This window comes from Agelaius phoeniceus, chromosome 1 (genome assembly GCF_051311805.1).
Source record: "Agelaius phoeniceus isolate bAgePho1 chromosome 1, bAgePho1.hap1, whole genome shotgun sequence".
Taxonomy (NCBI): Eukaryota; Metazoa; Chordata; class Aves; order Passeriformes; family Icteridae; genus Agelaius; species Agelaius phoeniceus.
In genome coordinates, this window is record NC_135265.1 from 48,470,083 (window position 1) to 48,485,344 (window position 15,262).

The following is a 15,262-nucleotide window of genomic DNA, read 5'->3' on the forward strand; positions in this document are numbered from 1 at the left end:
TCTGGGGTATGCTTGCAAAGACAAATGTATAAATCCAGTGTGCTCATAAAGAGGAAAACTGCTGATGAAAAAGGTAATAACCAAAAGAAGGTCAAAACATAAAATCAGAGAACCTACAGGCTGGTTTAATCCATATAATTTATTAGCTTCATTTTCTCTTCAAGCAATTGTGGGGTTTCCTTAAGACCTCACTGCTATAAACAACAAGCAGGTGGGAAATTCTTTATCCAGGAGGGTCAGAGTAACTAAAGAGCTAGAAAACAGCTAAATCTTGTGCTCCTCACCAAGTTCTAATTCCAAGAAAATTATTGTTTAGGTGAATGGGAGCTATACTTGAGGCTATGGCTTGAGTATATATCTGAGGGTTTTGACTGTAAGAGGATGGAGAGAGATGCAGGGAAAAGGGAGGAAAGGCAAGTAAAGGGGGGGCTGTGGGGGACAGGAAATCCTGAAGCCATGCTCTGAGCAGTCTAATGCACAGCAGATGCCAGTTTAAAGCATGTAACAGCACATGTGACCCACTTACAGTACATCTGCATTAGTTACCAAGGTGAAAAGGGGGCTGTCTCAATTATCTTTCAGTTTGTTCTTTCTTTCTCACACACATATGTGTCCTTCTGTGTATGTGTACATACATACAAAAAAAAATTCGTTTTTTAAGGCTGCAGGGAAACTTCAAATTTGCCTTCTTCAAATCTGTTAGTTTTGTGTGCAAACAAAAAGTACTTAATCCAAGGGCACAGCTATGAGCAGAAGTGGAGGGATACAGCATAGCTTGGCCTTTTGCAATATTTTCCTCCTCACAGGTTAGCATTGGAGGTGAGAGAAACAGTCACTAGGACAGAAAAAACCCTTCAGATATGATCTCTTATAAATGACACATATATTAGAGTATAAAAGAGATAAAAATTATTTAATACTTTTTAAACAAATAGTTTTATGAACAATTCTCTCATTATTTACCATGGCACTCCAAAACAACATATTCATTGGACAAGTCCCAGTAATTTCTAACTGTTAGGTTTTTTCCCCTGCAAACTTGGCTTAAATATGAATTTGCCAGAACCTAATTGAGTTGCAGATTGATTTGAAGAGGAGCGTTTGAGCCCAAAATTACAGTTGCATTTGAAAACTGGATAAGCATTTAGCATTGACACTATTCCAACAAAGCACTTAAGGGCCAGACTTTTGAAGATATTTCAGGTCCAAAGGGTGAAGATGAGTAGTTAATGGAAAATTCAGAAGAATGCTGAACCTTAAACTCTGCATTGATGTAGTTTGGAAAGTGCAGCCTAACAGACTGTGTTGCTTAGTCTCAGATGCAAATGTGTCCCACTCTAGAGGTGCAACTGTGTTGACTTTTAGCATAAAACTCTCTTGAGCACAGCCTTGTTTAAATACCATTCTCTAGACTATTCTGGCTGAGAAACCTACTTCAGCCCACGTGCCAGATTTTAGCAGAGAATCAGTAGAAAATTATTCCAGCCTAGCTTCAAATGCCATATTTCAGCATCAAATGCTTTAGATAGGTCTCATTCCAGTGAACATCCTCCTCTCCTAGATGTGTCCTGCCTTGAAGGATGGGGCAGCCAAAGCCATGGCTGATGCTAAATGCACACATGGCAAGCTGTGCTTAAATGGAAGAAAGTTCAGGGTTGCTGTGGTAAGAGATTTTCAAACTCAGAATAAAAAAGGGCACTGGAAACCTAACACTCCTACAAGCCTTTCCATCCTGAAAAACTTGAAATCATTAAGGTATACCTTAATTTGAAGGAAAATTGTGTGTTTCTTTTTATAATGATTTTAATGCTGTTCAAATCCTGGTGAGAGTATAACGTATCACAGACAACTTTATTATTCTAAGAATACAAATAAGAAAACCTTAAGCTCTTGAGAAAAGCACAGCCTATCTTTTTAAAAAGCAAAAATTGCACTTCTGCTCTGTAAAGCTTCAAGGGACAGAGGTTTGAAATTAGCAAAACTATTACCTTATTTCCCACAAAATGAAATGTCTTAGTCATGACAATACAAGCATGGAGAAACCTGCCTGCATTTCCCTGGATCTAGAGGAATGCTAGATAATGTTTTTAAAAAGAATTGCACACATCAAACTCCTGTTTCTTTTGTAGTCGTACGAAAAAAAAGAAGTCAGTGGGATAAGTGTTTGGGACATCCTGAATTCACATTTAAAGAAATGACGAATTCTGCTAATAGGAAATAAATAATATGAAACAGTTACTTTAAGGATATCGCAGAACCCCTTGAATTTGTGAGCAACTAGGTATTTACTGGACTATGGATAATGTAGGATTTATATTTCTCTTTATTCAGCAACAAAATAGAGATCCAACAGTTTTAAATTGCATCTTTCCAGAAAGGGTATTATTTCCATCACATTTATAAATATAGTGTTTTACCTCAAAATAAAAATCTCTCTAAAATGAGATATGAAAGTTGCTTCTATTCCAGACATACAACAGAAAAATGCTGTAATTAGTAGCTATTTGGAAGTCAATAGTAAGCAGATGGACAGAGCAGCAGGAGCAGAATATCCATCACTAGACATACTAGTGTTTTCAACATTAGCTTTCTGCAAAAAACACCTACCTCAAAAAACCCCCTAGTACTTCTGCTTTCCTAGGCCTTATAAAGTGAATGTCTACTGCATTACACTTCACTTTTAGCATCCAGATTTTCAGGTTAAGGGGTTGAACATTCAGCTCAATTCTTGCTGAAACTCTTAAAAGAAAAATCAGGCAAAGCCAAGAGCTGTTGATAACTAGAAAGCCAAAATAAAGTTGACTTGACCCCTTCTTAGAGATGTATCATTCTCTTTGTGTAAGACACCTGTGACTTCCCCTATACAGGAAAGAGTGGTGGTTTTTTAGTTGTTTTCTTTCTTTGATTGTTTGTTTCAACTGGAGAAATAGCATGTCCAAGCTGCAGTTTTCAAAGATGTTTCCACCTCATAATGGGTGTTTCCCACACTGAGTAAGGCCTCCATGTGCTCTTTCTGGGAAGAACATACTCTGAGAGGGATGCTAACTGTGTATGTGACTGGCTTCTAGGAAAAGCTTTGGAAATAGCACTGGAAAACAAGAGTGCCCCCTCTGATATTTAGCATGCCAGAGGACTTGATGTGGGAAAAGTGAATGATGCAACTTGATGCATCACATACAACATGAGACAGGTAACAGAAGCATGTCCCCCGGCATAACCCCAGATTACACTGGGGTTATGACCCTTACAGGGCAAAACTAACAGGGCAGTAAGTTCCTAATTAGACCAGGAATTCCAAAATCCAATGTATACCATCTTCCCCACAATACTCTTCAAGTCAATGGCATGGACATAAGAATTCCAAAGCTGTTCAGCCCAAATCTTATCTTGTCACCCCTGTGCTGAATATCCAGCTACCCAGACAACACCCTGAGTGAATTTCTCATTCACACTCTCTTTTCTTTCCATACTCATCATAGGATCTCCTTTGCAAGGTAGACTATGCAAAGCAAAATCAGCAAAAACAACCATTCTGCAGAGCCTTTTAATGAAATACTCAGCATCTCTCCTAAAAAATTATTTCTTCACCTACTTAGCTTTAAAACTGGAATTAACAGCTGCCACTGATGTGGTGCTGATTAGCAGATGAGCCCACAGCATTGTTACCAAGTGTAAATTTTACTTTACACCTGTGGCTGTAAATACTTGTAAATGTAAACACACAAAAGGATAAATATAAATAAGAAATATGTGAAATATAGAAAGCATATAAAATGGATATGCAAAAATATAGAAAAATATTAAAGTAATAAAATAATACACAGAATAAATCTAAATTAACAGGCACAAAACTTTTTTCTGTACCCATGATAAAAAATCTGCACAGGGCAGGGGTAAGGAAGTGCTATTTGAAATTCCATGTAGAGGTTTGAGGTTCTATTGAAATGAAAATTAAAGCTTTGAACGTGCTTTAGTATTGACTATGGATAAAACCATTTGACAAACTAATATTTTTATGTGTCTTATCAAAGAAATTTTGGCAGAATCAAAGCCAAGTGTCTTGAGTTAGACAGCACAAGGGAACAGTGGGTATACAAAGATGATGCCTTTTCCTCTCCTCTCCAAGGCCTAACTTTAAATTCTTGGTGTGGTCCCAGATTAAAGATGTTTCCTGTAAGATTAGGACATAGACTCTCTGCACTCTCTCTGGTCACAAAACCATCTCTGGATGTGCTTCAAAATTCTCCTTGAGGGAAGCCTTGCACTGAAAAATCATTGAAGCCAGTTAATTTGTTAACTAAGCCTAGAGATGAAGAATATTTTCCAGTGGCTTTTAATACAACACAAGAGACAACAATATTGCACCTTCACAACCCCAAGGCAGTTAAATTGCTGCTGTTGACATCCTCCACAGAGAAAGCAAGACACAAAGGACAAGGAAAAGGAAAAGGCAGTGATAAAGTCAGAATTAGTTCAGAAATGGTAGTGCCAGTGCTTCTGTGCTCAGGTGACAGCTTTCACACTCATGGTGAGCTCCAAATTAAAAAAGCTTTTACTTTTGCTGGAGTTTAATCACAGATAATAGTTTTTATACAACTGAGATCTCTGTATGTCTGCCTTAATATTTAACTGATGTATTTTTGCCAGATTGGTAGGAAAGCTTGGAAATAGTCCTAGAAAAAAACATGTTGTTTCCGGTCCCAAACCTCACATATATTTTTCAGGCCTTACACAGAGTGCACCAATTCCCTCCCCATGCAAGCTGCTCTGCATGCATCAGACAGTAACCAAGAGCCTCCAAAACTTACTTTTGTAATCTGTACTCCAGCTCCCAACCTTGAAGCTTATGCCTTGGCATGCTATTAGCATTGACCCATCCAACTGGTGGATCAGCAAGCTTCAGGCAAGAGAAATTCTTTCTAAATCTTCATTACAATGAAAATAAAATGCTGACATAGTCTAAAACTGGTCTTGCCTATATGGATTTACTACCAGCCTTACTGTCAGAATCATCCTTGCCATCAGTATTATTAGATGAGATAATCTCAATTATCATTAGTGGTAATTTATTATGTTCCTCATCAGCTCTGTCATCAGTGTCATTTGTCTAATTGTCGTTCATAAGCATTTAACAAAGAAAAACAATGGCTAATCTGCAACATTTAAATCAGCTCTGGGAGCAAAAGTGGAAAAAAACCCCATGAAACTCTCAGACCTCCCACAGCACTGCAACTACTAACAGTCTGGGAAAACAGCATTGCTCTCCAGGAAATGTCTGAAACCTTATTCTACAGCCACCAGTGGATGTGTAGAAGGTTTTCATCAGGAAGAGTGGGCATGATGATCTATCTGCTAAGCCCTGTGCAACAGACTCTTGTGCAGAGAAGGGCAAGGTACAGTCTTCCCTGGCTAGAGACTGATAGGATAGGAAACAACAGTGAAGGTTGGGAACATATCTGCACATTTATCTCCACCCCATAATTGCAGTTGTGGTGGAATAATTGCTGGAATGATCTTTTCCTCTCAATTATTTCATTACATGCCAGTGAACTGCAACAGGCTCAGTATAGTTCACAGTCAGGTGCATTTTGTTGTTTTTTGAAAATAGGAAATGCTGGGATAACCACCCAAGGATAGACACCAGTGTGGCAGGGATATTTTATGGTCACAGGAACTCTTCCCTTAAGGACAAATCTATTATAAATACTTGGATGACCCTCAAACACCTGCGAATGCATTTGTTCAACAATCCTCAAAACCAGAACACTGGAGTTATGAGACCTATTTCACATATGCCACAGGATGAGGGAAAACAATCCAGGGCACGTCATTTCAAAGCCAGATTCCTAAAGCAGCAATTCCCTGGCTGTCAGCAGGGTCACTTCTGCAAACACCCTCACAGCAAGGAGCCATCCCAAGCAGGCTGCTAATGGCAGGTCTGATCCCACAGACAGCACGGGTCTCCTTGAGCTGCAGGCACGTGCGTGGAAAGCCAGATGTCCTGGTTTGTGTCTCTGGCACAGCACTGGGACACTGCAGCCAAACTGTTCCCTGACCCAATTGCACAGATGCCGGAGGAGCGGCAGTAGCACAGGGCTGTGCTTTTTTATCTTCACAGGAGCAGATGTGGGAGGGGACTGATACACGTGAGACCATAACTACAAATTCCAGTGCAGTGAAGCATTTTGCACTTGTTTCCCCTTGGCAGCCTGCAGCACAGCAGAGAGAGCAAATGGCAATCAGTGGTTTTGGCAAGCTGAACGTGATTCCTCACCGCTGACATCTGTGTGACGGTCATCCACTCGGGAGGGATGTGGAAGTGAGCGCCGGCCGAGTCCCCCAGGAGCACGACCCCTCTGGAGTCTGCACCTGATGGATGCATTTTGTTAGTCACATGGGCAGAAAGGGCAAGCTGAAACCCAGCTTGGAGAGTGCTTAAAGAGGAACAGCAGTAGCAGCTGATGGAGTCACAGGGTGACTGACTACACCAGCCTTCACATGGCTAAAATGTTCAGACACTGCAATAGGATTTTCACTCCATCTGCAGCAGAAACCGTCTAACGGGCATTTGCCAACAACCCTAGAGAAACAACTGGGGACTGGGCATGAAAAACAGGGGGAGGTCTTGCTAATCAGAAAAGAATCCTGGATGTATTCAAATTGTGTGTTATTTCAGCAGAGGTTCTGCTGTGCAGACAGTGTTTATTTTTGCTATCCATAGATTATGCATTAAAAAGTACTTAAACATTTAGGGAAATCGGATTACTCAGAAAATTGCTCAAAGCTTCTTATAACAGAACTGGGTGGCGGATGTGCTACTCATATGAGTATTTCTGCTAGAACAATCTGTCTGGTTTATAATTAATGTCACTTAACATTTGTAGATTAGCCTTTCATCTAAAAATGTTGAGGAGTCTTGCCAGGCAATGGTTCATCTCCAGGATACTGATTTCAGTGTGAGGTGAGGTGAGTGGCAACTGCAGTCACTGCTGGTTTGTGAGGCTTTTATTCGTGCAGTGTGGGCACACAGGCACCCACCCACATCATGGTCAGGGAGATCAGCTCATGCCATCACTTCACCCCTTTAAAGCCTTGTCTGGAAATAAATGTATGTATTTATGGTGAGAGGTAAAACTGGACAATTGCAAATGTTAAGCTGCTTCCCTAAATCTCAAAGACATTACTCTGGGTTAGTCTTCAGGCACCAGAGAAGATGCAGAGCTGACATCTCAGTTTGCTGCTGTCCCCAGTCTATGTATTCAATTTCTTTACTGAGCTGACTTTTAAGGGGAAATTACCAGCAGCATGTGTTTTACAAGTTTCATCTTTACCTGTCCTCACGACTAAAAAAACTCAATAATTTGCTTTTCTCATGATGTTATAAAGCCTGTTGTCTTTCCCTAGCCTTGTGAATGTGCAAATATTGAAATATTTATAAAATTCATACATAAGACACATGGTTTATTGTATTGGCTCTAATGATTTACCTTTGCAGAACTTCTCCTCATAGGGAATTCCATCTTTTGGATCCACACCCTGTTGGAGAAGAGAAAGGGTAGATAACAGTACCTATCTAGCACCTGAAGAATGGCAGTGCAAAACAGAGGCTGAGAATTTAGTTATTCTTGAATGCTTGCCTGCAGGAGGCACTGCATCATAATAATGATGCAGTGACATTATTTTAATAAGTATATGTACATTTTAATTAATCATATAAGCTATAATTTAAATAATCATAAGCATCAACAAACAAACTTAATATCAGCTAATAAAACCAGAATAAATAAAAAAGGAACACTTCTAAACTAAGTCAAAGACTAAAGAGGACAAAAGAGAAGCAGCAATCAGGAAGGTGCAACTTCATTTACTTACCCATATGCCATTGCAGTTAGAGTCACTTTTTGCATCCCAATTATCAGGACTAAAACGGAGAAACAAAAGGATAAGAAATGTCACCAAAAAAATCGGGAAATCAGATCTCCAGTGCCATTTTTCACCAAAATTAAAAAAGAATTAGAAATTCCTTTCTGCATGGAAGGGTGGGGTTTTTCCTCCTTCGGATCTAGGAGAGGCAATTTTTCCTAGCAAAATGCAAATGCAAAATGCAATATTAATTTAAAGTTAATACTGGAAGTTGCTGAATAAAACCTATCCTTTTAGTCAGTGTCATGGTTTCCCTCCCCATCTCTGGTCTGTCTGACCAATTTTAGCTGCAGGTGCTTTAGAGAAAGGAAAGAAATTTGCACCACCCCTGCAAATGAGTCCCATCCTGGTCTTGATCATCCCCTCTTGTCTCCCTCACAGCGAATTCAAGCAACAAGCAGTGATGTGCTTGTCGAAGAGTATGGTCACAACAAAATCTGGAGCCCATTCTTCTCGAAGCCACAGTTAATAAGAAGCCTTTAAGATAATTAAAATCTTTACCGCCTGCCAGGGTACACGGTTGTGTTTTTGTCGTTGCAGTCTCTGCCTCGCCAGTGATAGCCCCTCAGCGTCTAAAGGCCAGGAGAAACACACAGATAGGACAGCCATTATTACTCTTGCACTTTTAATTTAAAATATCTAAAATGAGAATCTAACTCAAGGTGTAGGAATAAAACCCAGTAAACAGGTTGTATTCCAGAGTGCCTTTGCTAAGCTTTAATAAGTGACACCTAGCATGCTTTGGTGCAGAAATAAGACAAGTTGGCAATTTATTTTTTGTTTAATATGACTTTACTTCACCTCTTATTAATTCAGTAAACAACCACTCAGCAGCAGAGCAATTTGCTTCTGCAGGGAGCACAGCTTTATGTGTGCATTTCCCCAGGTGGCACACATGAATGATTGCTTTTTCATCCAGGAAAAAACTCAACATTTTATGACAAAAAAACCTTCCATTCATTTTATTCCTATTCCTATTTTCACATGAATGGATAAGGCTTTGCAGAAAGTAGGAGGAATCCCAGAGACATCCTCATTATCAAGGGATTACTGTACCAAAGGAAAAGCTTTGCTTACTGGGAAGGTGCTAAATTTATCTCCATCAAAATCTTCAAAAGGCAGTTTATTTCTTAGAACACTGTAAAAAACAAAAACAACCCCCATAGTGTTAACATATGGAAGGGAATCTATTAAAAAGGTAAAAAACACAGTGAAGTGTACAGAACAGATAATAACTGGCATGATATTCACTGCTCTATATTCAATTGTGCCTTTGTGCTTGTACTTCAGCAAAGTGATCCTGCCCAAAAGAGCAAATCCTGTGTTTCAATATCCACTGACTGAGCTCTGGAGGCTGATGGACTCCTGTTTGTCTTCAATGTTGAACCTGCAGTCTCTAAAAAAAACTAGGACAAGAAATCTGTAGTAAAATTTAGGGGGGGGGGGGTTGGTTGGTTGGTTTTGTTTTGTTATTTTTTTCTTTTTTTTTTTAGCTACAGAAAGAGGAAAGTAAAAACCCAAAAGTGGTGAGGGAGAGAGAGTGCATGAGGGAGAGATCAGAAAATCTGAGCTCAATATATGCAATCCAACATATGATATAAGATTTCATTCCCTTCAACTGTCTAAACTCACAGGGCTCAAACTCAGCTTATGTATCCTGACTAACACTTCAAAAGACACTTGCAAGATTTTTCATGTCAATCAATCCATTCCAAATAAACTCCTGATATTTGCAGTTTCAGTTAAATGAGCAGAAATAGGTGAGCAAGTTAGTCTTGGCAGTTGAATCAGTCAAATATAAATGATAATCCTGATTTATTCTTAGACCTGCTTGAGTATTCTTCCAAGTCATTGGAGTACATCGACAAATACGCTTTACGAGTAATTGCCCAGCTCATGTCCCTGGCCTTTCTTAGAAACTGGCTCAAAGTCAGCACTGTCATGAGTTGTTTTTCCTGGATGCCATCCACCTGACTTTCTTAAACACCTTGGGATTGTTCTATGCTTCACAACTGACATTAAATTTGGGTTCCTCACAAAGTCATGCAGGTGCTGGTGGCCTTCCTGCACTGAGCCATGGGCACCACAACTGGGTGAACAAATTAAGTGAAGAAGTTTCTTGGGCTCAGAAAATCTCAGGAGAAGAGTGGATTCCTGTTGGAGATGTCACATCTGTGAGAGAGTCACATATTTTAGCTCTGGGACGTGCTAAAATTGAGCAAATGGTTTAAGCATTAAAACAACCACAAGGATCCTTGTGAAGAATATTACTTACCTGAACTCTGTGCAGGCTCCTTCTGTACTACCTAGACAGTGGTTTTATAAAGGAAACCAACACAAGTAAATATGGGAAGCTTTGATAGCTAAGGATGACTTTTGAAACAAACAATTTACCATATTCTGTTTCTGGTTAAGGACTGAAAATGTATACATACAATTTAATCTTCTCGCAGAGGTTAGCCAGAAGAGGAAATGCACACACACTTGAGAACCCCATGAAGCTTTTCTGGAGAGGAAGAAAAATAAAAGTAGATGGATGCATTAGTTCACAGAGGTGGTGTAGCTCGGGATATTCAGCGTCAGTAAATTGCAGACCATGTATTTTCTAAACCATGTATTTTCTGCCTAGAAACGTCCAAAAATTCCAATGATGTCAATAAGGATGCTACATGCCAGAGGATTTAGATCTGACACAGCAGTCAAGGATTAAGGCTGAGCATTTTACAAACCAACTATTCTTGTTTTTAAAGACCTGTAAAACTCAAAAAGGAAAGAAAAAGTTCTGGTCTTCTCTCTGTCTTCTCTTATGTAACCAATTTCTTTTTCATTCTTTGTAAAAATTACTGTTCTCATGTTTGGTAAATGTGGTGACACCTGACACAGGGCAAAACTAGTGAAAGCCACACACTTGGGGCCATGAGTCTGGTTTCTACATGCCAAAGGCCAGGGACAACTCCAAGAAGAGGAGAAATGAGAGGATCCAGACTGTGCATAGAATACCCTTGATTTTTTAAAATGAGATTTTTTTACCTGGAAATCTAGATTTTATCTTGGCCAAACCTGTAAGTTGTAAAAGACAGTTGCTGCTAGAAAAACTCCTTCAACATTAGTAGCCCATATCCTTGGGCCAATCCAGTTGATGTTCCAGGTAGCCAGGAAGCTTCAGAAGCTGAAAGAGACCTTTCTAATGAATTGTGTTGCATGGGCAATTAATCCCATAAAAACACTGCTCATGTGGCTTCACTGTATGTTCAGCTGGTCTTGAAACACTGAGGGTGCTCAAGTGTTCTCTAAATGCAGAGGGCTAATTGGTGCACAGCCCAGTTCTCTGCATTCACTGAGGCTACATTTACCATGTAAATATGAAGCAGATGAGCAGATGGGCATACTCATAACTTTATGCAAAGAAGGGTAATTGTTTATACAGACACAGCACTTGAAAGCTCTGTCCTTGGACCAACTGCCTTCTGTTACATATTTTATATACACAGAAAAAAAAGTAAGATAGTCTTCAACCTAATGATATTACAACCCATGCCCATCATGAAACAGAAGGTAAAGCTTGGATGCAGCAGGCTTGGAGGTCAGTGGAAGGTTATTACACACCACGTGGGTCTATAACCCCAGTGTATACAGCTCTGAGTGACAAAGGAGAACTTTGAGGCAGCACAGCAAGGCAGTGAGGCTAAGGAGCATAGGGCATTGCCTTGCAGCTCCAGGGAAGGTGTTTGCTTGGACAGGTAACAAGAGGCTATGGAAGTAAGGGTGTCATGGTGCCCAGAGCAGGAGGTCAGGCACAGAAATATGCCACAGCCAGGATCTCAGGGTGGAGAGGAGAATTGGGCTCGTGGAGAGGGGACAGAGACCATAGTAAAAGGTTGCAGCCAACATTTATGCTGGTGGCTGAAGTGACCATGCAGCAAGGTGAAGATGAAAAAGAGTGGTACCTTTCTCAGGTACCACTGAAAAGGAGGAGGAGGAGGAGAGACCTGCAGTGGAGTAGGAGCTGCAATGATGCACTTTCTGAAGAAGGCAAAAGTGAAATCAAGGAGAAAAGAAAAAGGAAGGTCAAGGAGACAAGAAACCTGAAAAAGGCCACCAATTAACTTTCTTCAGTTCTGTCCAACACACTCAAATGACAAAGCTTTAGTCACACCAGCTTGGAGAGAGTTGAGGTACTGGTGAAGTGAAAGGAGAAACCAGAACACAACCACAGAAGAAATGGGGAGAAAAAGCCAAAAGCAGCCAAGGAAGTAGGGCCTTTCCTTAGGCTGAAAGGCCAACCTGGTCCCACAGCTGCACCTCCAGTTGCCCTCTGTATTGAGGGTATTGGCTGCCCTAGGGCTGTGTGCTACAGCATGGCTGGGACACAGGCCTCCTTTCTGCTCTGAGTGTATGGTCAGGTGGGCAGAGAGCATGAGATGAGAGGTGCACAGGCAGGATGCCAGCTTTTCTCAAAGAGATTTGCAAACTTATGTACACTTCCTGGAAAGAGGAAAGAAATCACTTCCCCCCTCCTTCATGCAGGACTAATCCTGCCAACAGAAGCACCAGAAACTCTTTAAACCTTCCATCAGGCTAAGATTTGCAGGATCTTCATCTGAGCTGTCAGCTTTTCACTTCAGCCTAAGCCACGGTATGCAAAGCCTTTGAAGTTAAGGCACCTGGAGTCAAAACCACACCAGAAAGACAAACTACAGGGCTTGCAAAAAATAAGTACATAAGTAAAACCTCCTTTTATTCTGCTCACAGGCTGTGCAAAAAGTTTACCCTTTGCTGTAAACAGAATAAAATATTTCCTGTCTTTTTCTCACCTAGTCTTTTGAAAATTCTTGCTGACTGGCTCTCTGTTGATTTCAAAGAGAGGTTATCCTGCAGTCCCAAAGACTGCTCAGCTTTGGTGGGAGTGGATGCATGATGATAACCTGGCAATGCTGTGGCTGAGGACCAGCTGCAGCAGCATTCCAAAGCCCAGCAGCCTCTGGCTCCACAGCCTTTCTATTCCCACAGCAGGTGGGACAGTGAGATCTGGAGGTAATGCTTTAGCTCTGCTTGGCATTGTGCAGGAGAGTGGCTCATCTGAACTTTGAGGCTGTCTTGGGCTACTCTCAGAGGGCAAGGAATACAGGTATAAAAAAGGAGAGAATCTTTGTGTGAACAGGCACTATTGGGTCCTTCCCAGCAGAGACAGGCTACAACTGCAGCCTGAGTTGTTGGCAGAAGATGGGCTACTGGGCCCTGTGTAACACGGGTGAGTGGGCAGGAGATCAGATTATGTCCTTCTCTGCCTGTCAGCTCACTTTGGGCTCCCTCCATGGCTTCCCACTTGTCCCACTGCCAGGCTGTGACGTGCAGGGACCTTGTAGTCATGACAGGACTCTACAAATGGTGCCTGCTCTCATTAAATGCCACAGCTCTAATCACCATTCTTTCATTGCTATTGCTCAAAGATGCCCCTTAGTATCTTCTCCACCCACAAGAAGAGTTAATGCTAGAGGTGTTCACAGTGATTGATAACACTAATATCCTATTCATTGCCTGTTAACATTCCCTAATGACATTTCTGTAATTATTTTAATTGGTTTTACTAAAAAAGAATAACAATGAGCCCCTAATGCTTGTTGGTGTTTGGTTTAAGCCAGTGCCTTACAGATGGCTCACTCCTTTTAATGAATAGAGACATTTATTTAAATTTTTTGGAGTTTAGCTGCTTTCACTGCATTTCTACATCTGCTGATTACCTTTTCTTTTTTCCAAACTCATAATGATCCTAAGAAATTCCAAGTAAATGTGAAATCCTGGGATCCAGATGGATTTCCTGTTCTCATTACAACAGCCATCATCACATCTCTTTTTTTGTGCACAGTCACACACAGCTGCCATGCCAAGACGGGGACAGTTAACTTGAAAGAATTTCTTCAGAAGGCTTTCCCCAAACATACAATGCAGCAAAAACAACAAAAAGAGCAGATATGGGAAGAATTGACAGATCTAATTTGACTTTTTGGTCTAGCATGAGCCAGAGCATAAAAGAGTCCACCTGAATGTTTTTCTTTCTTCACTGATATTTATGCAGGGATGTCCTACCACAGCTGGGATGTTTCTGGTTCCTCACCCCCACACTCAGACAGGTAATCTTCTCCCCAGGCAGTGAGAGCTCCTCAGCTCTCACTAAGGTCTATCTGCCTGTGCAGGTAGGATCATGATTTGGGAGCCTTGAGACTGTGCAGGTGATTTCCTTATCCTTTCATCACATGCTGCTGCTCTGGGATACATGGCTTATGCAAGCATGATTCACACTGTGCTCCCTCCTGGAGATTCTCTTTTGTGTTTCTTATTGCATTGTTTTTCTGGATCTGAAAATAACTTCAGTCTGGGTGAATGGGAAATTGCAAGCTGAAGTAATACCTCTAGAAATGTTATTTTATATTTTCCAGGTTGAAAATAAATTTCAGCCATGGTCATTACAGGAAAAACTCTAGGAGTGGCCTGAACAAGCATATGATATGTGTTTTAATTTGAGGTGACCTTGCATTGTGCAGGAGGTCTGGAAATACATTGAAACACATCTGTGACCTTTCTGCTTCCAGTCTGTTTGTCCTTTCTGCAGCTAGGAGCAGGAAGGGGCCAAGGGCTAATGGAGATTGAGAGAGGTATTGGGGCACTGAGCAGTTTTGAGGATATGTGAGAGTAAAGGCAAAATAGGAGTGCCTATTGCACCCAAAGACTGGTGCCAACCATGCCACCCTACCCAGGACAGCCTGAAAGGATGTGGCCTGCCCATTCCAAGAAAGTGGGATGTGGCTGGCCATGTGAGGGACTCAGCCCAATATGCCAAGGGTACAACACATGCAAGGAAGCAGAGGAATTGTGTCCCACAGGGCAGCACTGCTGTGCCGGTCCCTCTCCAGCCCTGTGCCTGCACCCAATCGATCTCCAGCTCACAGAGAGGACCTGCTTGACTCAGAGCCTCTCCTTACAGCTGCTAACGTGGGGACTTGCTCCAGGGAGAGAAAAATAAAAATTTCATGTAATTTGAGCAGAAATTTCAGGCCATCAGTAGCACAGCACTGAAAAGGAAGGGAAATGAGTAAGAGATCCTGCTGGTTGCTGTTCTGTGGGAGCTGAGGCCGGTCTCTCCAGTGCTTTGTTTATTTCCCTGGCTTGGTAATTTGGCAACGGCCCAAAGGCTAATTAGGCACCTCAATTTTCACTTTTGTGACTAGCATCACAGTAAGGATTCAGGAATAAGCAATATAAATAATTTCTTCACAAACACTTAAAGCATTTCCTCTGCATTAAGTGACTTAACTGGAAGCAAACTCAAGGGCTGAACTGA

The 15,262-nt window shown here is 41.2% G+C and overlaps 1 protein-coding gene across 2 annotated transcripts in view; it reads right to left on the minus strand.

The window, feature by feature from the left end:
- Window positions 1-15,262, minus strand: part of AOAH (acyloxyacyl hydrolase) — a 73,714-nt gene that overhangs the window by 30,099 nt on the left and 28,353 nt on the right. For both annotated transcript variants that reach the window (XM_077178457.1, XM_054630973.2), the window contains exons 7-12: window positions 10,359-10,429; window positions 9,001-9,061; window positions 8,425-8,495; window positions 7,873-7,921; window positions 7,488-7,536; window positions 6,275-6,369 (exon numbers count right to left, since the gene is read on the minus strand). In XM_077178457.1, coding sequence (XP_077034572.1) covers window positions 6,275-6,369; window positions 7,488-7,536; window positions 7,873-7,921; window positions 8,425-8,495; window positions 9,001-9,061; window positions 10,359-10,429 — 396 coding nt within the window. The remainder of the gene's footprint in view (window positions 1-6,274; window positions 6,370-7,487; window positions 7,537-7,872; window positions 7,922-8,424; window positions 8,496-9,000; window positions 9,062-10,358; window positions 10,430-15,262) is intronic.